General features: G+C 39.8%; 2 protein-coding genes across 8 annotated transcripts in view; both read right to left on the reverse strand.

The window, feature by feature from the left end:
- The window catches only part of ndrg3b (ndrg family member 3b), a 65,637-nt gene extending 64,946 nt beyond the window's left edge, over positions 1-691 (reverse strand). For both annotated transcript variants that reach the window (XM_053482445.1, XM_053482444.1), the window contains exon 1: positions 561-691. The gene's annotated coding sequence lies outside the window, so the exon portion shown is untranslated. The remainder of the gene's footprint in view (positions 1-560) is intronic.
- A 1,154-nt stretch (positions 692-1,845) lies between these two features.
- phf20b (PHD finger protein 20, b) lies at positions 1,846-27,452 on the reverse strand. Of its 6 annotated transcripts, XM_053482895.1 has the most exons (20): positions 27,332-27,430; positions 25,845-25,964; positions 23,001-23,103; positions 21,289-21,460; positions 21,098-21,182; positions 20,680-20,756; positions 20,127-20,550; positions 18,283-18,381; positions 17,996-18,136; positions 17,719-17,778; positions 15,072-15,335; positions 14,711-14,878; positions 14,506-14,592; positions 11,507-11,638; positions 11,080-11,258; positions 8,499-8,598; positions 8,068-8,263; positions 5,918-6,242; positions 5,136-5,352; positions 1,846-3,757 (listed from the first exon to the last, which is right to left on the reverse strand). In XM_053482895.1, exons 3-20 carry the CDS (start codon positions 23,081-23,083, stop codon positions 3,612-3,614), a joined length of 2,955 nt encoding a protein of 984 aa, XP_053338870.1. In that variant the 5' UTR covers positions 23,084-23,103; positions 25,845-25,964; positions 27,332-27,430; the 3' UTR covers positions 1,846-3,611. The 6 variants fall into 6 exon arrangements, with proteins under 6 accessions (XP_053338870.1, XP_053338869.1, XP_053338871.1 ...); XM_053482894.1 differs by lacking the exon at positions 25,845-25,964 and having other exon boundaries at positions 27,332-27,452; XM_053482896.1 differs by lacking the exon at positions 25,845-25,964 and having other exon boundaries at positions 11,149-11,258; positions 27,332-27,428.

A 27,452-nucleotide genomic window follows, 5' to 3' on the forward strand; every position in this document is an offset into this window, starting at 1 on the left:
ATATAGATCAACATTTCGGACACTTGAACTAATAAACTCATGAATAATATGAACAGTGAGAGTGACTTATATATGTAAGTTAATATTTATTTTAGGATAAATAACCGGTTTGTGTGTATAGTGAAGACCAAACCCAGTAAAACCTGTACCTGTAGCAGAGATGAGTGACCTTCTGTACACCGTGTGTGTGTGTACTGTACTGTACACTGGACACTGCTTTAGCCGGTTAGCTACAAAGAACAGCCGTTTTTTTCAGCCAGCATTGACACTTGACTTCTCCCCGAATAATTTACTTCAGTTTAACTAGACTAAATGTACTCAGTGTCTAAGGTGAGTAATCCCAGCACTGATATTCCCCCGTGAAGGTGAGGGGTTTATGAGGACCCGCTCGGTAGCCTGACCGCTAGTTCTCTAGCCGCTGTGGAGCTAACGGTTAGCGCGCTAGCGGAGACACAGACGCTGCAGCTTCAACTGCGCAAATGTCAGCATGTTAAACGTTAGCAAAGCATGACAAGTTGTCCGACTAAATCTACTCGCGAAAAAAATAAAAAGCTACTCACCGTGTTGCTAGGAGAAACCTGCAGGAGCAGAAACGACACGCAGTGTGCGTTGATGTCACAGAGTGCGCGTGTGTGTGCTCGCGTGCCGAGTTCTGCACATCTTCGTTCAGAGGACCGTCGGTATTACTCAAGAAGGCGGAGTCAAGAGTAACCATGGCTGCGTCCCAATCCGCGTCCTGCCCCCTACGCAGCCAAACCGCGTCTTGCCCCCTACAACACCCATTACCTCATGTGTTTCTCTTTTCACTAATGAGTGCGGATTACATACAGTAAAGCGCTGTTTATGACTGAGCCCATCCTGCAGCTCGGGATTAATGATGACACCGACTCCACATTTTTACAGAGAACATGTCAAACTTCAGCTAAATGAAATAAGATTTATCTACTGAGCGTACATATACGGATTACAGCACACCAAACATTTCCTTCTGTATTTATGTAAAAAAAGAATTCAGGTAATTAAAATACGTTTGCTTTCCTAAGCCTAGACTGCAATTCCATATTGTTTATCAATAACAGCAACCCAGATGTTGTAAATAAAAATGCTAACCAGAAAATACAGTACTATACATTGTATACAATAATACAATGAATAAAGTAATGTATTTTTTAAATTAATGTAAGTTTTTTTTTTTTACATTCTAGAACAATGTTGGATTTTTTTTTCCTATTCATTCTTCTATACCACTGTGTACAGGGTCGCTTTACACCCTGGACAGGGTACCAAGCCATCGCAGGGCACACACCCTCAATTTGGAAATACCAATTAACCTAGTCTGCATGTCTTTTGACTGTGGGAAGAAACCGGAGTACCCAGAGGAAATCCACCAAGCCCAGGGAAAAGAGGCAAATTCCATACACGCAGACCAGAGGTGGAAATCAAACAATGGCATTACACAAACACAACAGTAGTAGTCAGTTGTTCTTTTAGAAATAGGTTAACTGTTCTGCAAGAAGTGCATTTGCAAAACCCATCCAGCACGAAGATGAAACCGGCTCTCGTGAAGGCAATCCCAGGAAAGCAAGACTTACCTGTGCTGCAGAAGAGAAGTTCATTTAAAAGTCACCAGCTTCAAAAAGCATCAATTAACAGCAACTGTTAACATCGGTTATGGAGGCTTTACAGAACTCAACATCAACTGTTCAAATTGAATTAGTGCATATTTTGAATGCCTTCAGCACTGTTTTACATGTATTAAGAAATAATCAGGAAAGATCATGTTAGAAGGTGTATCCAAACTTTAAACTGGTGGTGAACATGCAAGAAACCAAACAGCACATGGAACATAGACATATGGAAGTTGAGCGTAAGGACATTTATTTATTTTTTTGTTTTGTTTTTTTCTTGGCTTCAGCTAATGCATCATTATGCTCAACACAGATATTCTCCTGTTTCCATGTTGGTTTGGAGAAATGGACTTTTAAACTGCAGGCCAGAAGAACCTGGACAGCACACAAATCGCTTAAAAAAAAACTAAAAAAAAAAAAAAAAAAAAAAAAACAGTTATATAAAACAAGTAGGTCTAGTTACTGTATCCCCAATGACTGGTGATGCAAAAGGGCAGACAGGCAACACAATGCACAGCAAAGTGGAAGTACAGGGAACAGGCTGCAGGGCAACAGGTCACCAGCAACACAAAGAAAGGCATAAAGTTTAGAAAAATAGAAACAGCATTTTCCTCTTGCCCATTCTTTTAGGATCAGGTTTGAAAAAGGTAGACGATGTTGCATTTTTTCAACGTGTTGTTATGGAATTTTAGGCGCATGGTTAAGCGTTGAAATTAAAATAAAATACTTTTGGGTTTGAGCATTGAACAGTGACACACTCCTTGCTGAATGCACACTGAGAGCCCATCTGCTCCTCTCTCTCTCTCACTCACACACACACACACACACACACACACACACACACACACACACACACACACACACACACAGCGGGTAAAGTTATAAAAAAAAGACAGCAGAATCAATAACTTAAATTCATAATTACAATAAGTTAAAAAAAGATCACTAGTGCCATAAAAAGATAATATAGAGGGGAAAAAAAACAGACAATAAAAATAATACAGTATGCAGTAAGCGCTTGTGGGGAAAAAAAGAAAGAAAAAAAAAAGTATACCTTTTTGTGTTAAACACAGCAGAGAATTATTTGCATTTGTCAAAATCAAACAAATGCGATCAATGCCCAAAAACAAAGCGGGCAGGACAATACTATGGAATTTACAAGGGATAAAGGTAAAGTTGTTATTATTATTATTGTCATTATTATTATGAATGCAGACTCGTCACAGTAAATAGCATTACAGTTTTCAACAAATGGAAAAAGAATACATCCTGAAACATGAAGTAATGTTTACATAGAGGCAATTAACATTGTCTATTTAATACAAATATAAAAGCAAGATGCAAGTACTTTGAGATTAAAATATATGTTCCTTTAAACACTTCCAGGTTTACGTTAACGGCTACAAAACCAGTCACTGCCTCAGTCTCTTTGTCTGAAGATGTCAAATATCCAAACAGTTCTTAACAAACGGGTCGCGTATGAAAAGGTGGCCTTGCATAACATTAGCAATGAAGAGTGGAGAAACTCAACCAACTAACCAAAACGAAAATAGAACTTTCCATAATAAGTAACAAATTTTAAGTGCTTAAAAAAAACGTATAGCCAAAATAATAATCCCTTGCTTATAATGCCATAAACATTATAGTCCTTCAAAAAAAAAATAATAATAAATTTGTAAAAAAAAAATAAAATAAAAAATTTCATAACCAGGCATAATTGATGCCAAGACTTGAACCACTACCCTGAATTACATTCAAACCTTTTAACATATTAAACATTCAAGTAATTTCTCTATCCTTTTTTGTTTCTTCTGACAAGTTGGTTTGTTTTGGCTCGCAGTTTTTCTCAGAGCACAAATATCACTTATTTATCATCTGCTTTAGTCCAGGTTCAAGTCTCACGCTCTCCGTCTCTCTTTTTGTTTCGTGTTCCATCTCTCCTGTGCTGTACGGTTCTGAGGAGGTCTGTGTGCTCTAACGCCCTCATGTGGATGAGGAGCACAATGCGATCTGCTGCACTGTTGCCAGGTCTGTCAGTAGCTGTCTGATGCGGTGTTTGAGCTGCGGGAGGCGCGCCAGAGGGTCTGGAGGCTCCAGCTCACCTGTGTAGTCCAGCCAACTTTCTAAAACTGAACAAGGAACAGAGAGAACGGAGTGTTTCATCTAAACACATATATAGTAATTATTAACCACATAAAACAGAAAAATAGAATGGCATAAAATTCTATCAAAGAAAAGTCTTCTTATTGTATAAGAGCGCATTTTCTTCATTATGCTAGCACTTTCCTTGAATATTTGTTTGCACTAACTGTGGTTGTGTTATGTATTGTGTCCTAAAAAAAAGAAGAGAATTGCTCAAGAATTCCTATGTTAGTTTTTGTTTCATTGCAGTATTATTTTGGAAAGGCTGCATCTGCGATTATGTGATCAAGAACAGAAAGTATAGTCATGTCCCAAACCCACCTACATCATAGTGACAAGGTAGGGGTGCAACGAACAACAAAACTCCCTATTCAGAACATCTCATATGATTTTGTTTTAACGAACAAAAATATCAAAAATAAAAAAAAAGGGTGGTGGTGGGAATCACAGGTATAACCTTACTTTCCATTTATTACTCACAGAACGTAAAGAAGAATTAGAAAAATTCGAACCATTGCCTCATAATAAAAACATGATGTCCGATGTTTAAATAAAGTCCTAAAATATTTAAGACTCAACCTCTTTGACAAGCTCAGTAGCAATATGATACACTGACCTTCTTCCTTTGCACAATAGTAAATACTACTACTACTACTAATAATAATACATTTATTAATATTTTATACTATTAGATTTTCTTTTCAATAATCTTTAATTATTTTATTACATTTGAAATATAATAATAAAAGGAAAACATGCTCATCAGGTATAAAGGTGGTGGATCTAACAAACACAAAGAAAAGAAACATCTGCACACTTAATCTGTGCAATAAGCTTTTTTAATAAATAGCATTCAGTCAGAAACTTTTTTCGAAGCTGTTGATCTGAGTTTTTACTCAGAGTGGGCAAGTTTTCAGCAATGCGCTTTACTTGCTTTTTTTGCACCAGAGCGAAAAACAAGAAAAGCAGCCAAACCGGCATACTAGGTTGTACATGATGTCATGTGCTGTGCACTATTTACAAACACTTTTTTTTTTTTTTACAAATCATGATGCCAGACATAGATCTGCTAAATGGCACACAAGCAAAATTACCAGTTTCAGCGAAAAGCCACCTAGGTTTAAGTAAAAATTCATTTATTCATATACCCTGATCCTGTATACAGGGTCACGGGGACCTTGAGTCTATCTCAGGAGACTTTCACGCAAAAGTGAAATTCTGGGATACAATACTAATAAAAATAATACTTTTGAATGACAAAAGAAAAATAACCTATATTACTACTACTCTTTAAAAGTCACCTTAATTTAAAAGAAAATTAACAGTTATCATATTGTTAGCAAGTCGATCAGTTTCAGTGCTCACCATCTAGCTCTCTCTCTATGTGGTCCATCCTGTGGCTGACCTCGTCCTGCACGGCCTCGATGTGTTCCAGCAGGTTCAGCTGCCACTGCTGATGTAGCAGGAGGTCGGGGTCAGGTTTGGAGTCACAGGCCACTGGGTCAGGCTCCTCTTCCTTAACCTGGGCAACGCAGCTTTTCTCTCTTTCGGCCGCCAGCAGCTTCACGCGACACTCCAACTCCTGATGACAATTATGTTAAATTAGTGTTTATGAGTTTATCCAGTGTGTTAATCTGTCTAGTGGTGAACTGAGGTGTCAAACTGGATGCAGAAAGGGCCGTGTGTGTGTGCAGGCTTTCGTTCCAACCAAAACTAGGCTTTAATAGACAATCAAGTGTAGCTTCTGCTTGGTGGGAATGAAAGCCTGAACCCACAAGACATTTTCTGGATGGAGTTTGAGTCCCCAGTCCAGTCTAAGGTATTCATCCTAAGCTATTCTGTCTTATAATAAAGACTGAAGGATTTAGCTGGGAAGGAAAACTCAACAGAGAGAGAGCGGCACCAGTAGGAGAGACACTACAACTGCAAAATCCGGGAACTTTAAGAGATGACTGAGGACATGTTTTTTTTTTTTTTTAATCCCCAGGGAAACCATTGTTTTTTTTCCCTCTGTATTGTCCCAGCTTTAAAACTGCCTAGAGTCAACAGAACAGGTTTAAGCATTCCACCTGCTCTTGATCAGATAGCCCTGGATTAATAAATCTAACACATTAAAACACATCAACAAGAGCGCTTTGTTCGACAACCTTAGCATTGGTCAGCTGCAGTTTGCGCGTCTCGAGCTCCAGAAGCTCGTCAGTGCTGCGCGTCTCCACCACCAGCCGCTGCTCCAGTGCTGGATAGTACGCGTGTGGCTTCTGGTAGCAGTGCTCGCTGCTGATGTAAGACGTCTGGAAAGAGCTGACGGGAGGCACAGGCTGTTTGGAATTGACCGGCTCACCATCCATGGAGTCTGTTGCGTGAGGGGAGGAGGGCGTGGTCATGCCGGAACTCACTGTCCCCTTCCTGAGTATGCCATCAGATGCCTTCCAGGGCTCTCGCCACAGTTTCAGGTCTGGGTGAGCCTGAGCCCTATCCAATAATACAGGCAGCAAAATTTAGTGACGGAAAAACAAAAAAGTGTAATGCATACCTGAAGAGTAAATAAAGCACAATCATAAGTGACCCAAGACATTTAGCATTTAAACTTTCTAGATACATAAAATGTAAATCGTGTGCATGTGGGAACCAGACGTGAAAGGCTAAATAAACAATGTTAACAACAGAATCCAAGAAAGGAAACAAAAATTTACTTTAAAAATAATTCAGTGGATGAAGTAGCTACGTTTTCCAGATGTTCACCAAGCAACAGCAAGAAAACAGTGAAACAAAAGTCCAGTTTGGCTTCATGTTGATCAGCTGCCTCTTTCTCTGTGACCTCAGTCCACCTCTTTAATTATTTATATAAATGATGAGATACAAAAATAATTACATAATTTAAAAGATACCAGAAAAGTTGGAAAGAAGAGAATATGGAAGCATCATTTGTTTGGACATGTATTTTAAAGTAACCAAAATTATTGGCGCACAATACTGATAGGTGTTTCTTGCGCCATCATAGATTGACTGTTAAAACAAGTAACGTCTGAACGTGTATGTCTGAGAAGAAGGGCTGTTGGGATTTAGCTGTGAACACAGAATCTGCTGTTCATAAATAAATAAATTAATTAATAAAAAATCAATACGATAAAAGGGGTGTCTATGGAAGAAAAAGCAAGACGGAAATCAATTAGTGTCACTGCACTAGAACCACTAGAACTATTTGGAATGTGCTGAAAAAAAGAAGAAGAAAGAAACCCCTAGTGTACTAGCAACCAGACATTAAACAAATCAGCCAAGCAAAACAGCAGCAGCTGAGGACAAACCAAAGCTGTGTGTGTTTGAGAGCGAGAGCGAGAGAGAGAGAAAGAAAATCAAAGACTAATAGCCTCCACAGGATGGGGTGAAGATACCACAATTAACCATTTAAAGATGACTGAGAGTATAAGTGATTTGCTGTTTGAGGCCAAACCACAAAATGCAAATCGCTCAACACCATCGCTCATTGCCATCCATCTACACCACTATCTGACTTGGAGCCATTTTGAGACGGCTATAAATGTGAGATTTATATGTTACAATTTGGCCAATTTTGCATTTTCCTATAGTGTCTTGCCAACTTAATAAAAATACAGTAGAATATTGACTATTATCCTACTTTGGACCTTTACTATGCAAAGTCTGAAACCAATTGGTTTTCAGCAGCTCATAAAACTTCCAGATGTATCCGAGCTCAATTTTGATGCCAGATTCTGACAGAATGTGAAAAGTAAGCACCCTATCCTGTTCAGAAATGTACCTACCTTTGAAAAAAGAAAAAAAACCTAGATCCAATTTGTGAGCGCAAAAAAAAAAAAGAAAGAAAAAAAAGATTGTGACGCCTAAATTTTTTTTATACAATATTTTCCATTACTCCACCATAAGGTCGGAAATCAAAATGTGAGGTGGCCACCAGGGAGGCCCTGATTAACCCAAGTATCCTCAATATGAAGCAAAAACAAAACAATGGGCTTTTCGCTTTTGCACTTTCAGAGGTGACAGGAAATGAAACAAGAGACGAACTTAAGGTCTTTGTACCAATTCTAGTCACTAACTAGAAAAGTCTTTGTTTCCCAGAAAAAAAATGTAAATCAGTGGGGTGTGATATATCTGGTATTCACCACTGAAGCTGCCTCATCTCTTTACCATGCTCGACAACAGATGGAAGGTTACTCTTAAAAGACACTCAGTGTGCAAAAGAATTCCTATCACAGCCTTTATTTGGTGGGCATAAAAAAAAGAGACAAGAAAAAAAAAAAAGAAGGCATTTGAAACCTACTGTAAGATGCTCATTTTGAGCTGGAGTCCATTGAGCACTTCGAACACGCGGTGCACATCGCCCAGGAGCTGGTGCGTGGCTGCCATTTTCTTGCCGTTCTGATGGGAGTAGTTTTCTTCTAAGAAGGGCAGGCCGTACATGTGACCACTGCTGAGCCAGTCTTTATCGTACCAATAGCGCTGACTCTGTCTCTGGGCTAAACACAACGCATACAGAAACAAGAATATTTAATCTGTCGTGGCTATAAATATCAGCACTCGTTATTAAGCATCAGCTGGCAAACTGAATATATTTAAAGCAACACTAGTATGAGGATTGTGGTCATAAGATACCCCGATACACATCCCGAGCATTAATAGAACATTTACTGCTGCGCTGCTGAACATTTCGTCACTGTGAGAATTATCAGAATAGCGATTAAGCTAACTCACCAGGACGGTCCCTGCAGATGTAGCAGCTGTAGGTGTCAGGGACGCTGTCTTCGTACAGGCCCATGCATGTGCCATGCTGCCAGCATAAACAATCATCACACTGAAGAGAGAAGGAAAAAGAGAGAGAGAGAGAGAGACAGGGAGGACAAAGCAAAAATGTTTATTACTTGCACCAGTCAAAATAATTACTTATATATTTCATAAATAATAATTGATAAATAATACATTTTTTATATATAATTATTAATTTAAAAATAAAATTACTACTGAAGTCTAAAAGATTACTAGAGTCTAAAATAATGTCAAAATTAGCGAACGCAAATTAGATATGCCTGCAAAGATTTATTCCAATTATTATTATCAATATTATTATTACTACTACAACAATATAATAACCATAATAATAACAGCATATCTTTCCATTACAGATGAGTGGTACGGGAGCTAAAACCCTTTGAAATAAGCTTTTTGTGGCTGATACACTTTTATCTAGCAGCCTTGTAAGATTCTAAGTGAAGATGTTACTTTTTTATTGCTCATAAATCCTTGACTTAAAATCAGTTTGTAAACATTACAGTACCTTTTATTCAGGAAAACTGCAGCTGTCATTCACTCGTATTGCATTAGCTTACAGGCCAATCCTGTGATACATCTACATCAGCCACTCTCAAAATCCAACTTGAAGACAAGTGTGCACTGAGCAAAAATTTAAGAGTCACGCCTAAGCCGAGACAAATGAGTGTGCGATTCACTTTTTCACTCGCAAGGTGCATTACTGCACCTGCAAAAATGTGTGTGCGTGCATAGCTCTACTACATCCCCACAGGTGTTTATTTGCTGTTCTACTTGCAGACCATGCACTTTCGAAATCGGTCGCTCATGTTTGTTAAATTGTGGTAAGCCAAAATCCTGATCGAGATTAAAGTTTTATTATTTGTGCAGCCCCAAGTTACACACACTTCAGTTTATAATAAAAAGTTTACCATGAAGCTGCTTCAGACTGAAGGAAAATAAAACACCGAAATATTATTATCTAGCTGTAACTAGCAAGCAAAGAAATATTTCAATATCTTGAAATCAGATGTTTAAAATCATAAAGCAAAATAAAGTATTTAACCAGTAGATGCTCCTATGTTCTGTCCTTAGCCCCATGCGAGTGATAATCTGGTCATTCAGGTCATCAGCTGACTTCATTTTATTGGCATGTAAAGTTGCTGAGCCTCGACCTGACCAACTGAAGCAAACTGAATTGCCTCCAGAGGCTTCTACATTGGGCACTATGCATAATAAGTGCATCGCTTCGTGCACTTTAGTTCCAACGTTCTCGAATAGGGTAAAGATGAACTCATCAGACCACATGTCCTCCTTCCATTGCTCCGGAGTAATTTACCCCCCTGTAAGTCTCACCAACAAGTGATTTTCTTATGGCCACACAGCTGTTTAGTCCCAATTCTGTGAGTTACTGCTGCAGGTGGAAATGCTCCTACCTTCCCTACTACAACATAGCTGTGATTTCTACCGTCAGTTCAACCTCATCTTTCCAGGTTTTATAATTTGTTGGATAGTTCAACCCAATTAAAGTCATTTCATGTTTTCTTTACCCGAAGGACTCCAATAATTTTTTTTTTTTTGGCCATGCAGTGTAATGCAGCATGCATGTAAACAGCAATTTAATGCAATTTTCATTTAATATTCATTTTGTCCACTAACAAATATACCCTATATAATATGCTCAATATCCCTGTGAATTCCAATTATGTTGAATAATGTGATCTACCTCACTAATAGATATCTACTTTAAACATGTTATGCATTATCAAGATTTTTATAATTTTATTATTATTTATTATTTACATTTTTATTATTCGACAATAAGATTCCTTTTTAAACTGCCATGCTATCCTTTACAGTGATTTTTCTTGACTGATCAAAGTCTCAATTACCATGACCATATCTGGATCAATGGTAGAATGAAATTAGGTCATCTAGTAACAGCAAACCAGAGTCTGTACAAATCCTACATTCAGTCACAAATATGCACCAACATACCAACAACAGCAATGGACTGATGAATGGACCGAGAGCATAACTCATAGATGGCCAGAAAATACATTTCTCAGACGTAGTGGACAGTTCAACACCATCTTTCCAGGTTTTATAATTTGTTAGACATCCTAGATCAATATGCACGCGCCATCTCCATGCACTGTAATCAGGCGAGAAACTAATGAAGGAAACCCATTTCAGAGACATATGACCTTGCTGTGATTTTGTCCTTGCTTAAATCGATTCCACAAGCTAATGGGTTCATCTTTAGTATCTTAGATGGACAGATGCACAGACATCACAGAAATACAATGCCTTACCATCTAGAGGCGGAGCCATAAAAGAAGTACCTGATGTGACTTTTCTCAAAAGGACACTGAGGGAGGAGGAGGACGGAAGTCACATTTCTGCCTGCCTTCCACTGTGCATACACCTCTGTCATGACTATGAGTCACGAACGTCCTCTCTCTGTCCTGTGTGTACAAAGTTGACGCTAATCTAGAACAACGCTCTGTTTTGGGCAAAGCAAGCCCACCTGGATCATGAAGTCGTTCTCCTCCTGCACCTCGCACACACAGCGCACTATCTCTGAGTCATGACCCACCGTCTCCACCCCCTGCTCAGAGAAAGGCGTGTTCAGCTCGAGCCCCGTCTCCGACTCCTCCTCGCTCCACAGAGGGCTGTCCGTTGACCAATCGCTGCCGCTGTCTTCACCTGAAGCACAGGAAAACAGGAGTTTAAGAAAAAAAAGTGGGAGACAATCTGTTCGACCTTATAAACGCATCCACACACGGATTCATATAATTCATATATTTAAAAAAAGGCTTTTGTTTGATACGAACAAGACAGAGAAAAGCCAAACAAGTGACCAAAGTGGTAAGATTAAAGCTGAGACTAAAAGCAGATTAGGAAGCGGAGAGGAAGCCTTTTTGTAAAACGGGCCCTCTGTGTTTGATACCCACCATCATCGAGCTCAGGCTCAGGGAACTGTGCGACGTAGGAGCGGTGTTTGTGGGAGAGGGGCAATTTGACTGACTGTTTTGGATTGCAGGGGTACGAGCTAAAGCCATTGCTCTTATCACTGCCATGAGAGTCTGTCAGAGGGAGGGAGAGCAGATGCCAGACAGTATTAGGACACACAAGACACACACACAAACACTCACACTGAGCAGCTTCCTAGCCATGAGAAATTCACAGGTGACACCGGCATGTCTGAGCATCATCTACTGTACAAAGATGCTAATGCGTATAATGCTTAAAGGAAGCAGCACAAGGCTCATGAGGAGAGTTTACAAGAAGTCAGACAAGCTAGAAGGACAAAGCATTCCTGTACTATGGTCATTTTGAAGCTCTGCCCTGCTGAAAAAAACAATGTGGATTAAAACCATCCAGATGATTTGCCGGCACTTACCAACACGTGCTTATGAATCAGGCGACATGAGCACCAATGAAGAGGAAGAAATAAAAAGGAACAGAAAACCAAAAAAAAAAGAGAAGAAAAAAAAAACCTGTCTCAAATCCTGCAGACTAAAAGCATTTAGAGTTTGCAATAAGTAACCATGACGATTTTAAAAGGCACCTGAATAGGGTAAAGCAGGGCCATTTAATTGAAACGTAATGAGGTCCAGTCAATAACATCATCTTTAAACCAAGGTTTGAATTAGATCTTTATTTTTTGGGATTTAGATCTCTCTATATATACAGTTATGTTAAATATACAATTATTATATAAAATAATTATTAAAAATAGTCTATAAATCTATAATCAGCAAAAAAAAAAAGAAACGTCCTCTGACTTTCAACTGTTTTTACATTCAGTAAACTTAATGTGTAAATATTTGTATAAACACTAAAAGAGTCAACACCATAAGACATAAACTAAAAATGTTTCACAATGTGTCCCTGAATGAAGGGAGGCTCAAAATCAAAAGTACCAGTCAGTATCTGGTGTGGCCACCAGCTGCTTGAAGTACTGCAGTGCATCTCCTCCTCATGGACTGCCTATTGCGGACAGTCTGAGCACTGATGGAGGGATTGTGTGTTTCTGGTGTGACTCGGGCAGTTGTTGTGTCCATCCTGTACCTGTCACGCAGGTGTGATATTCGGATGTACCGATCCTGTGCAGGTGTTGTTACACGTGGTCTTCCACTGCGAGGATGATCAGCTGTCCTTCCTGTCTCCCTGTAGCGCCGTCTTAGGCGTCTCACAGTGCGGACATGTCAATTTATTGCCCTAGCCACATCAGCAGTCCTCATGTCTCCCTGCAGCATGCCTAATGCACATTCACGCAGATGAGCAGGGACCCTGGGCATCTTTCTTTGGGTGTTTTTCACAGGGCGTAGACAAGTCTCTTTAGTGTCCTGCGTTTTTAGAACTGTGACCTTAAATGTCTACTTTCTGTAAGCTGTTAAGGTCTTAACGACCATTCCACAGGTGCATGTTAATTAATCGATTATGGTTAATTGAACATGCATGGAAAACATTGTTTAAACCCTTTACAATGAAGATCTGCAAAGTTATTTGGATTTTTACAACATTATTGTTGATAGTTCAGGACTGGAACTTCCGACAAGTCTACCCGAGTCTTTAATAACTACCTGGACTCCGTATTAACATCAATTAACATCAGCTATTATAGCTGAACTGCCTGCCACCTAACACACTGTATAAATGCAGATCATTTACTGCTTTCTGTTTCACCCAAATGAGGATGGGTTCTCTGTTGAGTCTGGTTCCTCTCAAGGTTTCTTCCTATTACCATCTCAGGGAGTTTTTCCTTGCCACTGTCGCCCTCGGCTTGCTCACCAGAGACAAACTGACCATTTTGATTCATACGCATTCACAATTTATACAAACTTAAATAATTATTTTGATTGTGTAAAGCTGCTTTGCGGCAATGACAATTGCTAAAAGCGCTATACAAATAAAATTGAATTGAAATACACAGTCCTGAAAAAGGGACGTTTCTTTTTTTGCTGAGTATACATTAAGATGTTATGAAAATTTTACACATTGCATATTGTTTTATGTTTGTCAGTTTTCAGTAACTAGGTTAAACACGTGGAAAGTTTAAACTTGTATTTTCCTTGTATTACCATGGAATGCAAAAAACAATCTATATTTGCACGCTGCTGCACTGTAAATAAATGTGAAAGGACTTTGGTTGTTCCGTCCTCTCGAGCTCTCAGTTTAGGCATTTTACACGTCCTCACCTTAAACCGTCGCAGATATGTTTGCTCAAACGGACTGTGTTTTGTCTCATGCCGATTTACATTACCGCTTTTTATTAGCGCCCCGGTTTCGTAACATTTGAGCCAAACTGATTTTTAAAACTTCTGCAGGAAGAATAAACATATACTGATCTGTTCATTCATCTTTGAAGGTTCATTTACTTAGAGTATGCCATTCTGTGTTGTGCTTTCATTCCTGTTTCTATACACGGTGAACTATGGTGTTGATTGGCTCTGTTGAGTGACGTGTATAGCCACGCCCACCTTGGGGGGGGGAAATCCTAGATTACTGGTATATTAATTATTCTCATTTATTTATTTAAAAAAAAAAAAAAAAAAAAAAAAAGGGTCAGATGGGAACTGTCACTCAGTCTGGGCACGCCATTTAGTGATGCCTAGTGTATAGCTTTAAAATTTATATCCAAATATGTGGCTACAGCTAAATGACCAACATCAGCAAAACCTACAGTACATCGAGTAAGGATGCCAACAATGTGCCTGATCAATCTCACAGGACACTGTATGCATTCTAATGATAAAATATAGAACAATAACTTAGAACATTTCAATCACAGCCACTGAGTTTAAATTAAACAGAGTTAAATATAAGACAGGATCATCACAGAGACAGCAGACACAGTTTGACTTTATTGTGTGTCTACCTTTAACAGGCCTGTTCAGGAGAAAAGCACATGAGGAGAGATTAAGCCACATGTCCAACCATCTCTCACCTGACTTGGACCACTTTTTCTTCTTTCTCTTCTTCTTTGGTTTGATGCAGAAGTCTCTCGGCTTCTTTTCCCTCCTCTTCTCTCGTTCTGTCCAAACACAACGGAAAATTCAGAAATGAGTAATATATAAGCTTTAACAGCTTTGATTTATGGCAGGAGGATATCATGTGCAGCAATGGATGTGAAGAGGGGGGTGCACTCCCACCTGTTTCCATGGTGACCCAGTCTCTGTCGTCATGAAGCGAGCGGTTGGTGTGCTGGTTCTCTTTGCTCCTCTCGCAGTGGGAGGAGCTGCGCTGACGATGCACACCGTTGGCAGTATGGGGTGACGGGGTGTGACTGGATTTACTGTCACTCAGCGGGGATGGCGTGTCTGTGTACGAGAGAGAGGGAGAGAGAAAGAGGGACAGAATGAGACACACAAGTGTGGAGATACACAGTCACACACAGTAAATATATGTTTTTTCCAAAGACATGGGGAAAAAAAAAAATATTCAGTGTAGGATTCTGTGTATATAGTCACGGCTTGATTCCGCTCTCCACATTATCCCAGGTTGAGCTCTTACCTAGGGATGCAGAAACAGTGCGGCGCCTGCGGGGAGTCTCCAAGGTGTGTGTGTGGCTCTCCTGGCCCGGAGGTTCAGAGGGGTGTGTGTGGGAGCTGTGTGATGAGCACAGGTCGCTCCCAGAGTGGTAGTATTTCATGTGATAGTGCAGCAGAGACGCCTTGCGGAAGGACTTGGTGCAGCCCGGCACCTGGCACTTAAACGGGTTATGGTCCAGTTCGATGGAGAGGATGGGTGGTGGCTGGTTCTTGATGACCCTGTACACTACAGGGAGGAAGTTACAGAAACGTGAGAGTGTATTTAACGCCGATTATGTTCTTAACTGCGAGATTAGCTGAGTTTAGACAGACCCTGATATTCCACTCATTAGTCAAATCAGAACAAAAATGCATCGTGTGACCAGGGGTGTAAATCTCAGTTAATCTAGCAATAAAGTAAATATTAGCCATAAAACATTCTTAATTTTCTCTCGTCTGAATAAATACTAAGGCTGGCAATCACCAGTCACTACCCGATATGTTATCATAATACCTACACACCAATTTGATTCAATTCAACACCTTTAGAACTTAATTGAACATGATTAATTAAATTTAGCCCATTCCTTATATTAATTCTCTTACTTAAAAACCCAACGCAGCACAAACTATAAAAAAAAAAAAAAAATACATAGCGCCGTCATTCGTCACAATTATTATTTCAAAAGATACTTCTAAACGAATAATTCACTCGCACCACACGGAATGCTGGCGCTTCAATAGTTCAGAGCGTACCACCTGTGGGATTATATAGAAGTGGTGATGTTTCTGGTGTAAGAGTGCGTTTAAGACTAATTTGCTTGCAGAGTTTGGAGAAAAAGGCAGATGGGAGGCTTTTCAACATGCGTTTCTGTTGCACCAAGTGAAAGCTCGGCACTGACTCTGTTATATCCAAGACTGCTCAGTCATGGCTGATCAAGCTGAAAAACAGCCAATTCTGGTCACTGGCTGATCGACTGGTACATCTCTATTATAAATGTAATAAAACATCAAGTTTGGAGTCACTGTGGTGATACACAAAGCGGCACACAAAAGAAGCGCGATTCATAACTAAATACATTCTTTGCCCCCCCTCTCTAATAAATACACACTCATTCTGTGCATGTCGGTGTGCATGTAACGTGATGAGTTTCCAGGATTCCAGTCCTGAACGAGAACCTCTCTGAGGTAGGAACTCTCTCCCACCTGCCTTTATTTTAGACTTTTATTCTTCTGGCTCTTGCCAACTAAGTGCCTGGTCTCGGGCAGAGGAAGAGGCACTGAGATTTAACCAAAACCTCATAGGTGAGACCAAGTTCTTGCAACCAATTATAATGCAGAAGGCAGGAAGAAGATTGGACACATTGATACCTGTATAACTAACCTAACCTTAAGGTTTAGGGGAAAACTATCATTATTTTTCATCTAATATGTTATATTTCCTGCGGCTTCGGGCAAAACCACTTTGCTCACGTCAAATAAAGTTACATTTTGATTAAATGCTTTGAGCAGGAAAACACACATGGGATCGGCATCCACATAACAAAATAGTTAAGTTTGTCATCTATATACTCAAACGATTTCACTTGGATCAACCTATTAAATATTGTCTAATTGAGTAACCAGAGCTATTGCTTCTTACACATTTATGACGTTACCAAAAAAATATATATATATATTAGCAACACTTCTTTTAATATGACAACAATTTAAAATTTTCATGTATTTTCTATACCGCTTCTAGATGGCAATTAATTGATATAATCTTGCCCAGGTCAATTCTTTTTTTTTATTAGAATTATTATTAAAATCCTGCTGTGCGAGATTATGTATTCTCCCCATAAAAACACACTATGCGTGTGGTCACATGACTTCACCCCCTCCCAGTGCGACATAAAGACAACTGGGAGGAGAAAGCTTTCAACAGGGGAAAAAAAACCCAGCTTAATAGTTACACATAAATTTACTGTACAAATCTTATCATCAGGGCAAAAACTAAATGTAAATGTTCATCATTCATGGTCATACTGCCGGCACTTCTGCTTATCCTGTGTATGACTTGGGAACCTGAAGCTCACTTGCCCCAGGGAACTCAAGGCAAAGCATGATGGAAAAACAACTGCCATTTCATGACTTATGCTTATAAGTTGGCAGGTCTGATACTCCACAGTAGTACCAATAGAACAGCTCTTTTAGCTTTTCCCTTTAATAAGCACATCTGGAGACTGACACTTGTTAGGCAAAAGGACAGGCAGCTGAAATTCTCTTCTAACATATTTACCATTTGCCTGTTTTTCCCCCTCCCCCAGGCATGACTCGTGGGTTTTGTTGCTATGGTAATTCTGACACCAACAAGCTGATGCATATGTGCACTATAATTGGGATTGCATACAATGTGAAGGTAAAAACGCGTGTGTCTGCATAAACATATCAGTTTTACAGCTATTGTTGAGTGTAAACCTTCTCCCTGCCTTTAATTTTAGATAATAATGCAAATCAGAAGGCTTCGTTAACTCTAATCACCGGGGTGGTGACATTCTGAAAGGTCCATTATGCACAATCTACACAGCTCATATCAAGTATAGTGATCTCTGGCAGAGAGCAGAGTACAGATATCTGAGTGCACTCACATGGTTCCCTGCTGTACTTATTAGTGGTCGGGAGGTGGACTTGTCTTTGCAGCAGTGTGGCTTAGGGGAAAAACAAAACAAAACACAAGAGCATATATTTAACATAATCTAATGTTAACACGCAGGCATAATACATTTTACTGTGCTGTAAGGTACTTGTGACAAATAATGGAATATCACTATTATTAATTATTAAATCAAAAAGAAAAAGGTTTCAAACAGGAATCTAATCGTTGGGATTATTTTAGCAGCAGGGTTAGTTAGTTAAAGGACGTACAGAGTTCTTGATTCGACGCCGTCTGTACGATAGGCTTAGGGTTCTCCAGAAGACCTCTCTTGCAGAGAGCATCCTTTTCACTGAAACTTTCTGGAACAGAATCTGATCTAGCAGGTCTGATCTGGGATCGACTGTTTCTGTCTAAATGAGTGAGAAAAAAAAAAATACAAAACAGTAAACTTTACTTTCAGTTATATAGGGGTGATGGACTTATTGTGGCAGGATATCAGTAAACAGAAACAGGGGAGAGAGAGAGAGAGAGAGAGAGAGAGGTTGCATGTATGAACCTGTGGTATTGGCTCTGCTCCTCTTAGATGGAGGCGTTTGTCCCGTGGACGCCCGTCTCTTCCTCAGCTCTGGAATGCTGGGCCGTTCTGTGTCTTTTCCTGTAAGAGGTAAGAAGCACACAATCGTGTCAGCATGACTCAGTAAAAACGGGACCTGCTAATATCTGTGTCTGGATCTGTTTTATTAATCCTGGCTTAGCAGCTGAGGTGCGTGTGTGTGTATATAAGAGCTGTTGCATATGCTTTAATTAATCATCACTAGATCTTGTATATCGCCCTTGTACTACTCCCCCCCCCATACTATTTAGGATCACTTCAGCATTTCCGTGATATTTCAATTACAGGGTTAAGACTCAAACAACTCAGTTGTGCTCGTTTGCTAGCTGATTCCATCGCTACCCGGCTCTACAGGATAATCCTTTCTTTGCGATTTACTAGCGATGGCTTGATAGATAGCACTGTAGAATAAACTCGGGTCTACATTTGCTTATCAGGGCTGAACATTCTCTGCAAATTGTTGGCGTGCTGTGTGTCAGTGTGTGTGGTCTTGTTTTGCTGGTACGCGTGTTAAATGTGTTGCTTTTCCTAAAACAGAAAAAGAGCTCAAGGAACATCAAGGAAACCCTTCCCAAGAAGCAGTGTATATATTAACACTACCTCAGCCTGCTTGTTTTTGTACACTGTAAAGCTCTTCTCTTAAAAACGTAACATATATGCAATAAAAATTTCCTATTGTTTTTTTTTAATATACATTTGTAGTTTGCATTTTTTTTCTTCTTTTGTTCATTTACCAGTTACCACAATACAACACCACATTTCCAAGATAAATTCCTTGTATGTGAAAACCTGCTTGGCAATAAACCTGACTGATATCTTTTGAGAAACAAGTGTGATAACCAGTAATATCACCAAACCCTGCACACACTCCACTCCCAAGCACTAGTGTGTTTACCGCAGAGCTGTCATGTTAACCGGTTTCTCACTGATCAACACTTCCTATTATTATTTTCTCACCTTTCACATATTTTACAAGCTGCATCCAAATACACTGCCAATACAGAAGGCTCAAATTATTGGTTTGCATCAAGCAAACAGCAGAACTAAGGACACTGAAAATTACTGGATTAAGAACCGCCCAACACATTATTAAAACCTGGAAGGATAATGCTGAACCATCAACTTCATGGAAGAAAAGGTCAAGTTGCATCATTAAAAAAAAGAAATAATAAAAAAATTCCACAGCAGAAATCGAAGTTATGATCCATTGTGAAACAGAGAGCTTTAGTTTGTTAACGAGATTGGAAAAAGCTCGATCTGATGAATCAAGACTGACCCTATTTCAGAGTGATGGGTGTGTCCGAGTAAGACGAGAAGCAGATGAAGCAATGCACCCATCATGCATAGTGCTTACTGTACAAGCCTCTGGAGTGTATAATGCACCATTAACTACAAAACCCAGAAGTAGTTGATAGCAGGATCATGTCATGCCATACCCACAGCGTGACTGCACTTGATTGGTGAAAACACCCAGCCTGAGCAGGAAGGATTTAGTAAAAGGCACGTAGCTCAGTCCCTCAAGTTGAACTGAAAGATGTTATTTCATTTACAACCGATTCATTCTTTCATTGAAAGATCATTTTTAGCCTTCATCATATTTTTTTCTTTGTGAAAAATGTATGTAGTTATTATACATGTAACATAAGAGCAATATAAGCATATTAACTGACTTCATTGGTCCCATTACCAACAAACCTTCTTGCTTCTTTGCAGACACCAAGTTTCACACAGCTCAGTTTATAAACCAAAAACCCTCTTTCATTCTCTTTCAAAGGCAGTCCACTTACCCTCCACCACTTTCCCTTTCGCTCTCCTGTTCTGGCCGAGATGGCCTTCCTTTTCCTTCTCGTCTTTCTCCTGCTCTTCTCCACAGCTCTCATGGGCACCGTTCTGAAGTGCTCCAACTTTCTCCTCCTCCCCCGTCCCGTTCATCTCCATCGCCTCCTCTGCTCCATTCTCCACCGCCTCGGTCTTCACATCTCCATCGCTGGGCGGCTCATCTTCTTGCTCTTTGTGTCCGTTCGTCATCTCGGACGGTTCCTTTTCAGTCAGCATGGTGTCCTGAGGCTTATCACACCCATCTGTCGCTTTTGGGTCTTCTTCCTCAGATTCGGTCTCGCCGTCCTGATGGTTCCTGCCGTTCTCTTTGGTCTTGCAGTTTTTTCCTGCTGTCCGCTTTCGGCTTGGCTGCCCCAGCTTGCTGCTCGCGTTCTGTAAATTACGAAGACGTGAGGGTTTTTACCTGAGCCTAATGCTGAAGGAAGACTCTAAGAAGGTCTTTTCATTAAATAAGAAACTTTAATTTAAGTGCATTGTTTATAAGAAAGGGTGAATTATTACTTCTTTTCTGAAAGGCTTAATCTTTATCCCTTTTACGGTCTTGACAACACCGTCAAAAAACTTCACTGTGTAAGAATCTGTAACAAGACGAAAACAGCACAAGGGTAGTGAAATAGTCATATGATAATATTATAGTTATTGCAGTACACATGATGACTTTTTGCCAAGGGTGAAACATGATGTGCTACACAGGACACGGTGTTATAGGAAAAAAACTGTCAGAATTATTTATTACGTTTAATTTTAAGTAGTAAACTAGATTTTTTTTATAGTGTTAAATCACACTAAAAACACTTATGCTGAATTATGTTTCACAGCATTATCACTTTAGTGATATATAATTATTTAGCATAATAATATCTATTATTATCATATTATATTAATTTCGTAGCAGTAGAAACCATGCACAATAACTCACCGTCTTTATCACGTGAGAGGATTTTAGCAGGATAGTATCGACAATCTGACCAGCTGGCTAAAACTTTCTGATTGATCTGAAAACCCTGAAGAAAGGGAAAAAAAAAAAAAAAAACAATAATGAGCTATGCTTATTTTTAAAATGATTAAAAAGTGACTGCCATTTATTTATTTTGGAGAGAAAGCAGGCACCGGGGCCATGTTGTGCTCCTGCAGGCCCTGTCTCCGCAGCTGAATACGTTCCACAGGTCGAAGGTAAGGACTGTTCCAGTCAAACCACTCGTCATAACGATGACTCCACTGTCGGTAATGAATCAGGACCTTCTCGTCCTCGTAGTCTATTTTCTCAATGGTGGCAGCATACCTGATTATTAAAACACAGAACCTTGCATTAGAGTAGCAGTCATCATCATCTCAGTCTTTCCTTGCAGCTCTACACCTTTTTTAACAGGTTAGTTGGCTAACTAGTTGTATAGATTTATTAGATTTCTGAAATCCTCACTTTATTCTCTACTTTATTTGCGGTTATGTTGTTATAAAGAACAGGCTTTCTAACACTTCTGCATAATTTAATATTTATATTTAAAATTTTGCCCAATTTGACTGTTGCTATATGAAAGACGGTCATAAAATTCGTATTATTGTATGAAAAAAATTTAAGTATTTGCCCAAATTATGTCTCTGTACATAGTACGCTCATGAACATTTTTTCTTGTTTAAAAAACTCGCAGTATAGTTCCGCACGATGCCACAAGAATGTTCATGAAGGCGTTTCGCCTTCTTCATGACAACGCACCAGCTCACAAAACAGTAAAACCGACTGGTTTTTTACTGGTAAGGCCGACTTGGGGTTCGATATTCTCTCCACCTTGAATCCAGTGACTTCTTCCTCTTCCATCACTTGAAGAAACCACTTCATGGGAGGCATTTGGCGATGACGAGGTGATTACCGAGGTGGAACTTTTCCACAAGAGCCAAAAGAAGGCTTCTTTAAAGACGGTCTTCACCAGCTAGTTTGAAGAAGGATGGCGAGGATATGTAGAGAAGGACCAACGTTCGTTTTTTCATTACGATTTTTTTTCTTAGCAATAAAAATTTAATGAAAAAAGTCAAACAACTTTAAATAATGGAAATACATATTTCTTCTATATTTCAACCTATTTGCCATTATAGCCAGATATTAAAGGGCAGGCTAGCTATCCTTCATGCTAACTTGTGTTAGCTAGTAGACAGTAAACGCAGTAGGGAAATAGTTTTGGTAAATACTGAAAAAGGTTTTAAATGCTTTTTTTGCTCACATTTTGTGGAAGATTGTAGTTCAGTTTTACAAATGCACCACACTTCTACTGGTTATAATTTTTTTTTTAAAGAAAAAAAAAAAAAAACACCTGCTCATGATATACATCAAGACCCATTGAAAACTTGCAAAAGGAGCTGTGGAAGAGTACAGGAGTACACTAGGACCACCCAAGGTGTGAATGGAGAATACAGAACAAGAAGAACTCTCAAATCTCTTTAAGCGTTTCAAGAGAAGAATCAGATCCCTGTCTTCACTGCCAAAGGAAGGATGGACAAGATACTAAATACAGGGGTGCCAATAATTAAAACAACACAATTTTATCTATCAGCACTTCTTTACTAATGGCATCGATAATTTTTGATTTATAAACACCCCGCATAGATTCACTCATCCAATACAAAAACATTCTTATTGTGTGAATCCTTTTAAATGCATGTTCTTGTTTATGAAACCAGAGCCGCACTGGAAGCTGTGCTGGTGGTGTAGAATGCTGAAGAACGCAGAGAGCTCTCGCAGCTGTGTTTGGCTTCAGCCTTTAAACAGCCTGGAAGGAGATAAGGAGGCCAATTCAAAAGAACGAAATGAAAGAGAATGAGGCACTGACCAGTTCTTCAGACTGTCCCGGGCTTCCACTGATGCCCCCACCTCAAACGTGATCCCTTGCCTGTGAGGAGGCGTCTTAGTCATGCTGTGTGCTTCACACCAGCCTTCAAAAAAACAACAAAGCATTAATCAGTTAAATAGTTTCATATACAGGTTTAAACTTATCTACTGCTACGCCACACATTTTGGTACTCATAAGCATATACATATGTATCAAGACACAAAAACATATGCATGTCACCATATTTATATTAAAACATGGATTGTTAAATAAACTTTACATTTTCTCCAATACTGCACAAGATACAGGACTTTCCCCAAAAAAATCGAATTAAATTTTACTTTTTGATCAACACACTAAAGATATAGACTTTTAATGTGTGCATGTTTGCATCTGAAGTCGAAATACATAGCAACAGGTGGTGCATTCTAAACTATTCACACTGATGCACAACAGAGCGGCATCCTAACTCATAGGAGGATATAGACATTTCTGTCTTAGTTTATGCACCTCCTCACCTGAATGCATAATTAGATGCTTAATGCAAAGCATAGATTTAATAATGATTAAAAGAAGTCAACTCAGTCAGGAGGCGTTTAATTTCCATAAAAAAAAAAAAAAAAAAATAGTCAGTTGGTTACATGCTCTAAACACATGATTTAAGAAACCCAGGTTGTATGAGCTTGACTAACAAATATTTTTTCCTACTTATAATTTTCTGTGTGTAAACAGTCAAAATAAAATGACCACTACAGTTTGGATTCACGACCATCAGAACAGCGTCTGATGTTTAGCACTACCAGCTAGCCACTCGGGGCGGACATGCTTTTCGTCAGTGAACGTCTGAACCCCTCTCTGTATGCAGCCCTGCTTTTGCTGTTGACCAAATATATGAATCAAATATAATTTTTGGTTGTTGCTCTAGTGGTAGTTTAGTTTAAAAGGTTTCCTTCCGAAGGTTTAAAACTCTGAACCCCAATCTCTATAACTGGACATTCTAACATCTGTTGAAAGCATTGTTAAAATAAAATGGCTAAAAATAATGTTAAAGAGGGTCTGGCTACTCTTGGCATGGCCCAGGTCTTTCTGACGATGCTTTGACTGTAGCCCCACCTGAATGGTTAATCCTTTATTTTTCCACCAAGGAAAGAGAACTTCACTTTGAGTTCCCTTGGCAGAGTTCTGACAAACCACAGTTTGGCAGTGGTATGAAGATAGCCTTATCTGACCCTTTTTTTTTTAATAAAGGAAGACCAACTCAGCCTGGCTTCCCTTCAGACATTAGTCTACGTTAGGCGTGCAATACACAGTTTCAACACACTTTCAACATATTTATGGTGGCGTTGTTTCACTCACTGTAAAATACTCTGTGAAATACAGGGAGGAAAGAACAGTCAGCAGTAGCACAAACTTTATTACCGAAATTAACCGGTTGAAATGTTTCAGTTTGAGAAAACTGGGAAGGTATGGCTTCCCTTGGCCTCACCAGATTATTCTTTTGTCAAGGAAAAAGGCCATTAAGGCCGAGCACATGACAAAGAAAGATCGGGCTCTTGTGCACCCTCTAGTGGCAAAACCACAAGCCAGAATTTTCCCAGGAACAACTGATGACAACCCTCATTTCCAAATCTCATCCTCAGGAGAGGGGAGCCTCCTACACTGTTACACACTATTACTTAAAATTAAATACAGAAAGAGAGAGAGGGGGAAGTGGTGGTGGTGGTGAATACAAATGACTGTTACGGACAATACAACATGGTTCATTCAGGCTGAATCTATAATCTGTGTCACACACTACAATACAATGGCTTCCACACTGCCGACAGTGCATATGTCCAATAATTAATCATTTTTAGGTAAGGGAGATGCACAGGGTTTAACTAACTTGAGAGCTGGAAATACAGTTATTTTTCATTATTACAAGTGGACAACTTGGTACTACTGACAACTGTTAAAGATAGCTCAGCTACTGTTGCAACAACACAAGGTTTGGAAAGCTCTCCTGAAGCTGAACGTTTATGCTGAATCCATGTGTTCTGCTCACTGTATAGAAATGATTTAATGTTCACAGATATTTTATATTATTACTATTTTGCTGTTTTTTATTTGGAGACCTGTAAAGACAGATAAAATTACTTATTAATTATTAAAAATGTAAGTCGCTCTAGATAGGGGATTTTGCCAAAAGCTGTAAATATAATATTACATTTTTTATGGTGCCCACTATATTACAGGCGTGTTTCCCCACACAGAGAGTATATTTGGGTGGGCCACCAAAGTATATTAACGGCTGCTCAAGTATATTTGCGGACCCTTTTTTAAAATCTGCCCATCTGCTATTAGCTGTGCATTTATTAGTAGACAGTTTGCTGCAAATGCAGTGCATGCTAGCTGCCGTAAAAAGTATAAGAATGGCATAGTGACAATCGCACATGCTCTGCAGAGGGCTTCTCTTTTATTTTAAAAAAGGAAGAAGAAGAAGAAAAAAAAAAACACCTACATTGGAGGATTAACCCTTAAAACTCAAGCAGCGCAGATCTGTGCAGCAAAAAAAATGCACGTATTATTATTATTACTTCACGTGATGTTAAGAATTTGTACTATTTGTTTGCATACATAATCCAATTTTTCAATTTAATCATGTTTGTATAGTTGGTTAAAATTTAGTTTATGATATTGCCTAGGTTGTGCTGTGCTGGAACAAAACCCCCAGAAATGGCACTCTGTACAGCTCTATATACTGTATATGCGGCCTGTTCTGAGGGCTACCACCGCAAGTATATTTTAGACCTGTGGGTAACTCTGTACAGGATATTCACAGCTCCACCTGTGTGTTACCGTTACCTGTCGATGTAGTGCGCGGTCAGCTCGCTGGTTTCGGCAGCCCCTACTTCAGCCCATCACTGACACGCATACCGTTACATTAAGTGAGGAACCCCTGTGACACGCCTGTGACAGAACTACCTGTGCAAACACCGGCCACAAACAAAAAAAAAATCTCTCTTTTTAATATAAACACAGTAGAGACCATGATGAATGTCACTTTTAGTAAAATGTTTTAATTTTATTATTTACTCTAAGGTTGTTTCCACTCGAAAAGAACACAAAGTAAAACTGTTTTGATGACATTAATATGGATCGCTTTGTGTTGTTTTGTGAAACACTCCTAGCTGCGTTACTAAATCTGAACATTTCTCTTTTGTTTATGCCCCAGTGGTGGTGAGAGCTCCGGGGTAACTGTGATTTTGTAACTGCCTCCCCACACTGTGTCCATTCACAAGCCCTTTCACTGGTCACGTGACTTCAGCCACCGCGCGAGCCAGTTCCTCGTGCTGTCACGCTAAAGCTGTTCAGGTGTACTTGACCACAAACAATACTAAAATATCAGTACATTATCTCCTCAGGCTGTTATAGCGGCTCGGTGGCGAGTCCGGCTGAACACGACGCTGTTTAAGTTGGGCAGAGAGGGGGGGGGGGGAAAGCGGCGTGACGCAAATGGCGCGCGCAATACGTTTCCTCTTCGCTGTTTACCTTCTCGTCAAGCACGCGCCTCTTCATTTTCTTCTCGAGCCCGACATTAACGTTCGCTCCGTGCTGAAATGACGCTCGCGAATAACATTGAGCTCATGACACGACGGAACGACGTGGAAACGAAACTACGTGCTTTAAACTTTTCCTGCACTCCGCGAAGTGGAAAACGTGGGCGCAACGTTGTGTGCGCGAGCTGCGGTGTAGCAGCGCTGCTATTACAAACGCGTTATAAGACACGTCAGACTTCTAAACGTCACAGCACCCACTCATAACTCACAGTGAATACATAAATACAGAAATGTTAAAGCATTTATTTTAACACTATTCTTAAGTTTGCCCGTTTAGACGGTTTACATTGTTCATTCGGCCCTGGCGACACGCACACTGATTGGCGGAAGTGTCTGGCGTATGCCGATTCCTGGACTCTGATTGGTTGAACCTTCTGTCCGTCAAACAGTCACCTCAAAGCGGCCTCGTCTCGGCCTACTCGGTGCCGCGTGGAGATGCGTGATGATGGCTCGAGCGCACAAACACCAACTTCACCGAAAAGTCGCGCGCTCAGTGACACGGCTCGCGTGCATTTGTGTATGAAGCAGACATTAGTGTGTCATAAAGCGCTGAATAAACCGACAGACTCCTCCTCAGCGCGCGCTAGCATCCGAACACATGCACTGAACACAAGTTTGGTCCTAATCACAACAGCAGCATCATCATCAATGCACATTTACAATTCTATACATCTTACCGCGTCTCAGGCGCGCGCTCACACAACCGCTCTGTAATGCAGACAGAACCCTTACCTCAGTCTCACCGAATTTTCTCTCCGACTGCACTGAAAACAGCGCGTGCCGTGCAGCTCCGTGCGCGCGTGCTGACTCTGTAATCCGCGCAGTTTGTTTTCTCCGGCGAACAAGGCCGGCG

The sequence above is a fragment of the Clarias gariepinus genome, chromosome 22 (assembly GCF_024256425.1).
Source record: "Clarias gariepinus isolate MV-2021 ecotype Netherlands chromosome 22, CGAR_prim_01v2, whole genome shotgun sequence".
Lineage (NCBI taxonomy): Eukaryota > Metazoa > Chordata > Actinopteri > Siluriformes > Clariidae > Clarias > Clarias gariepinus.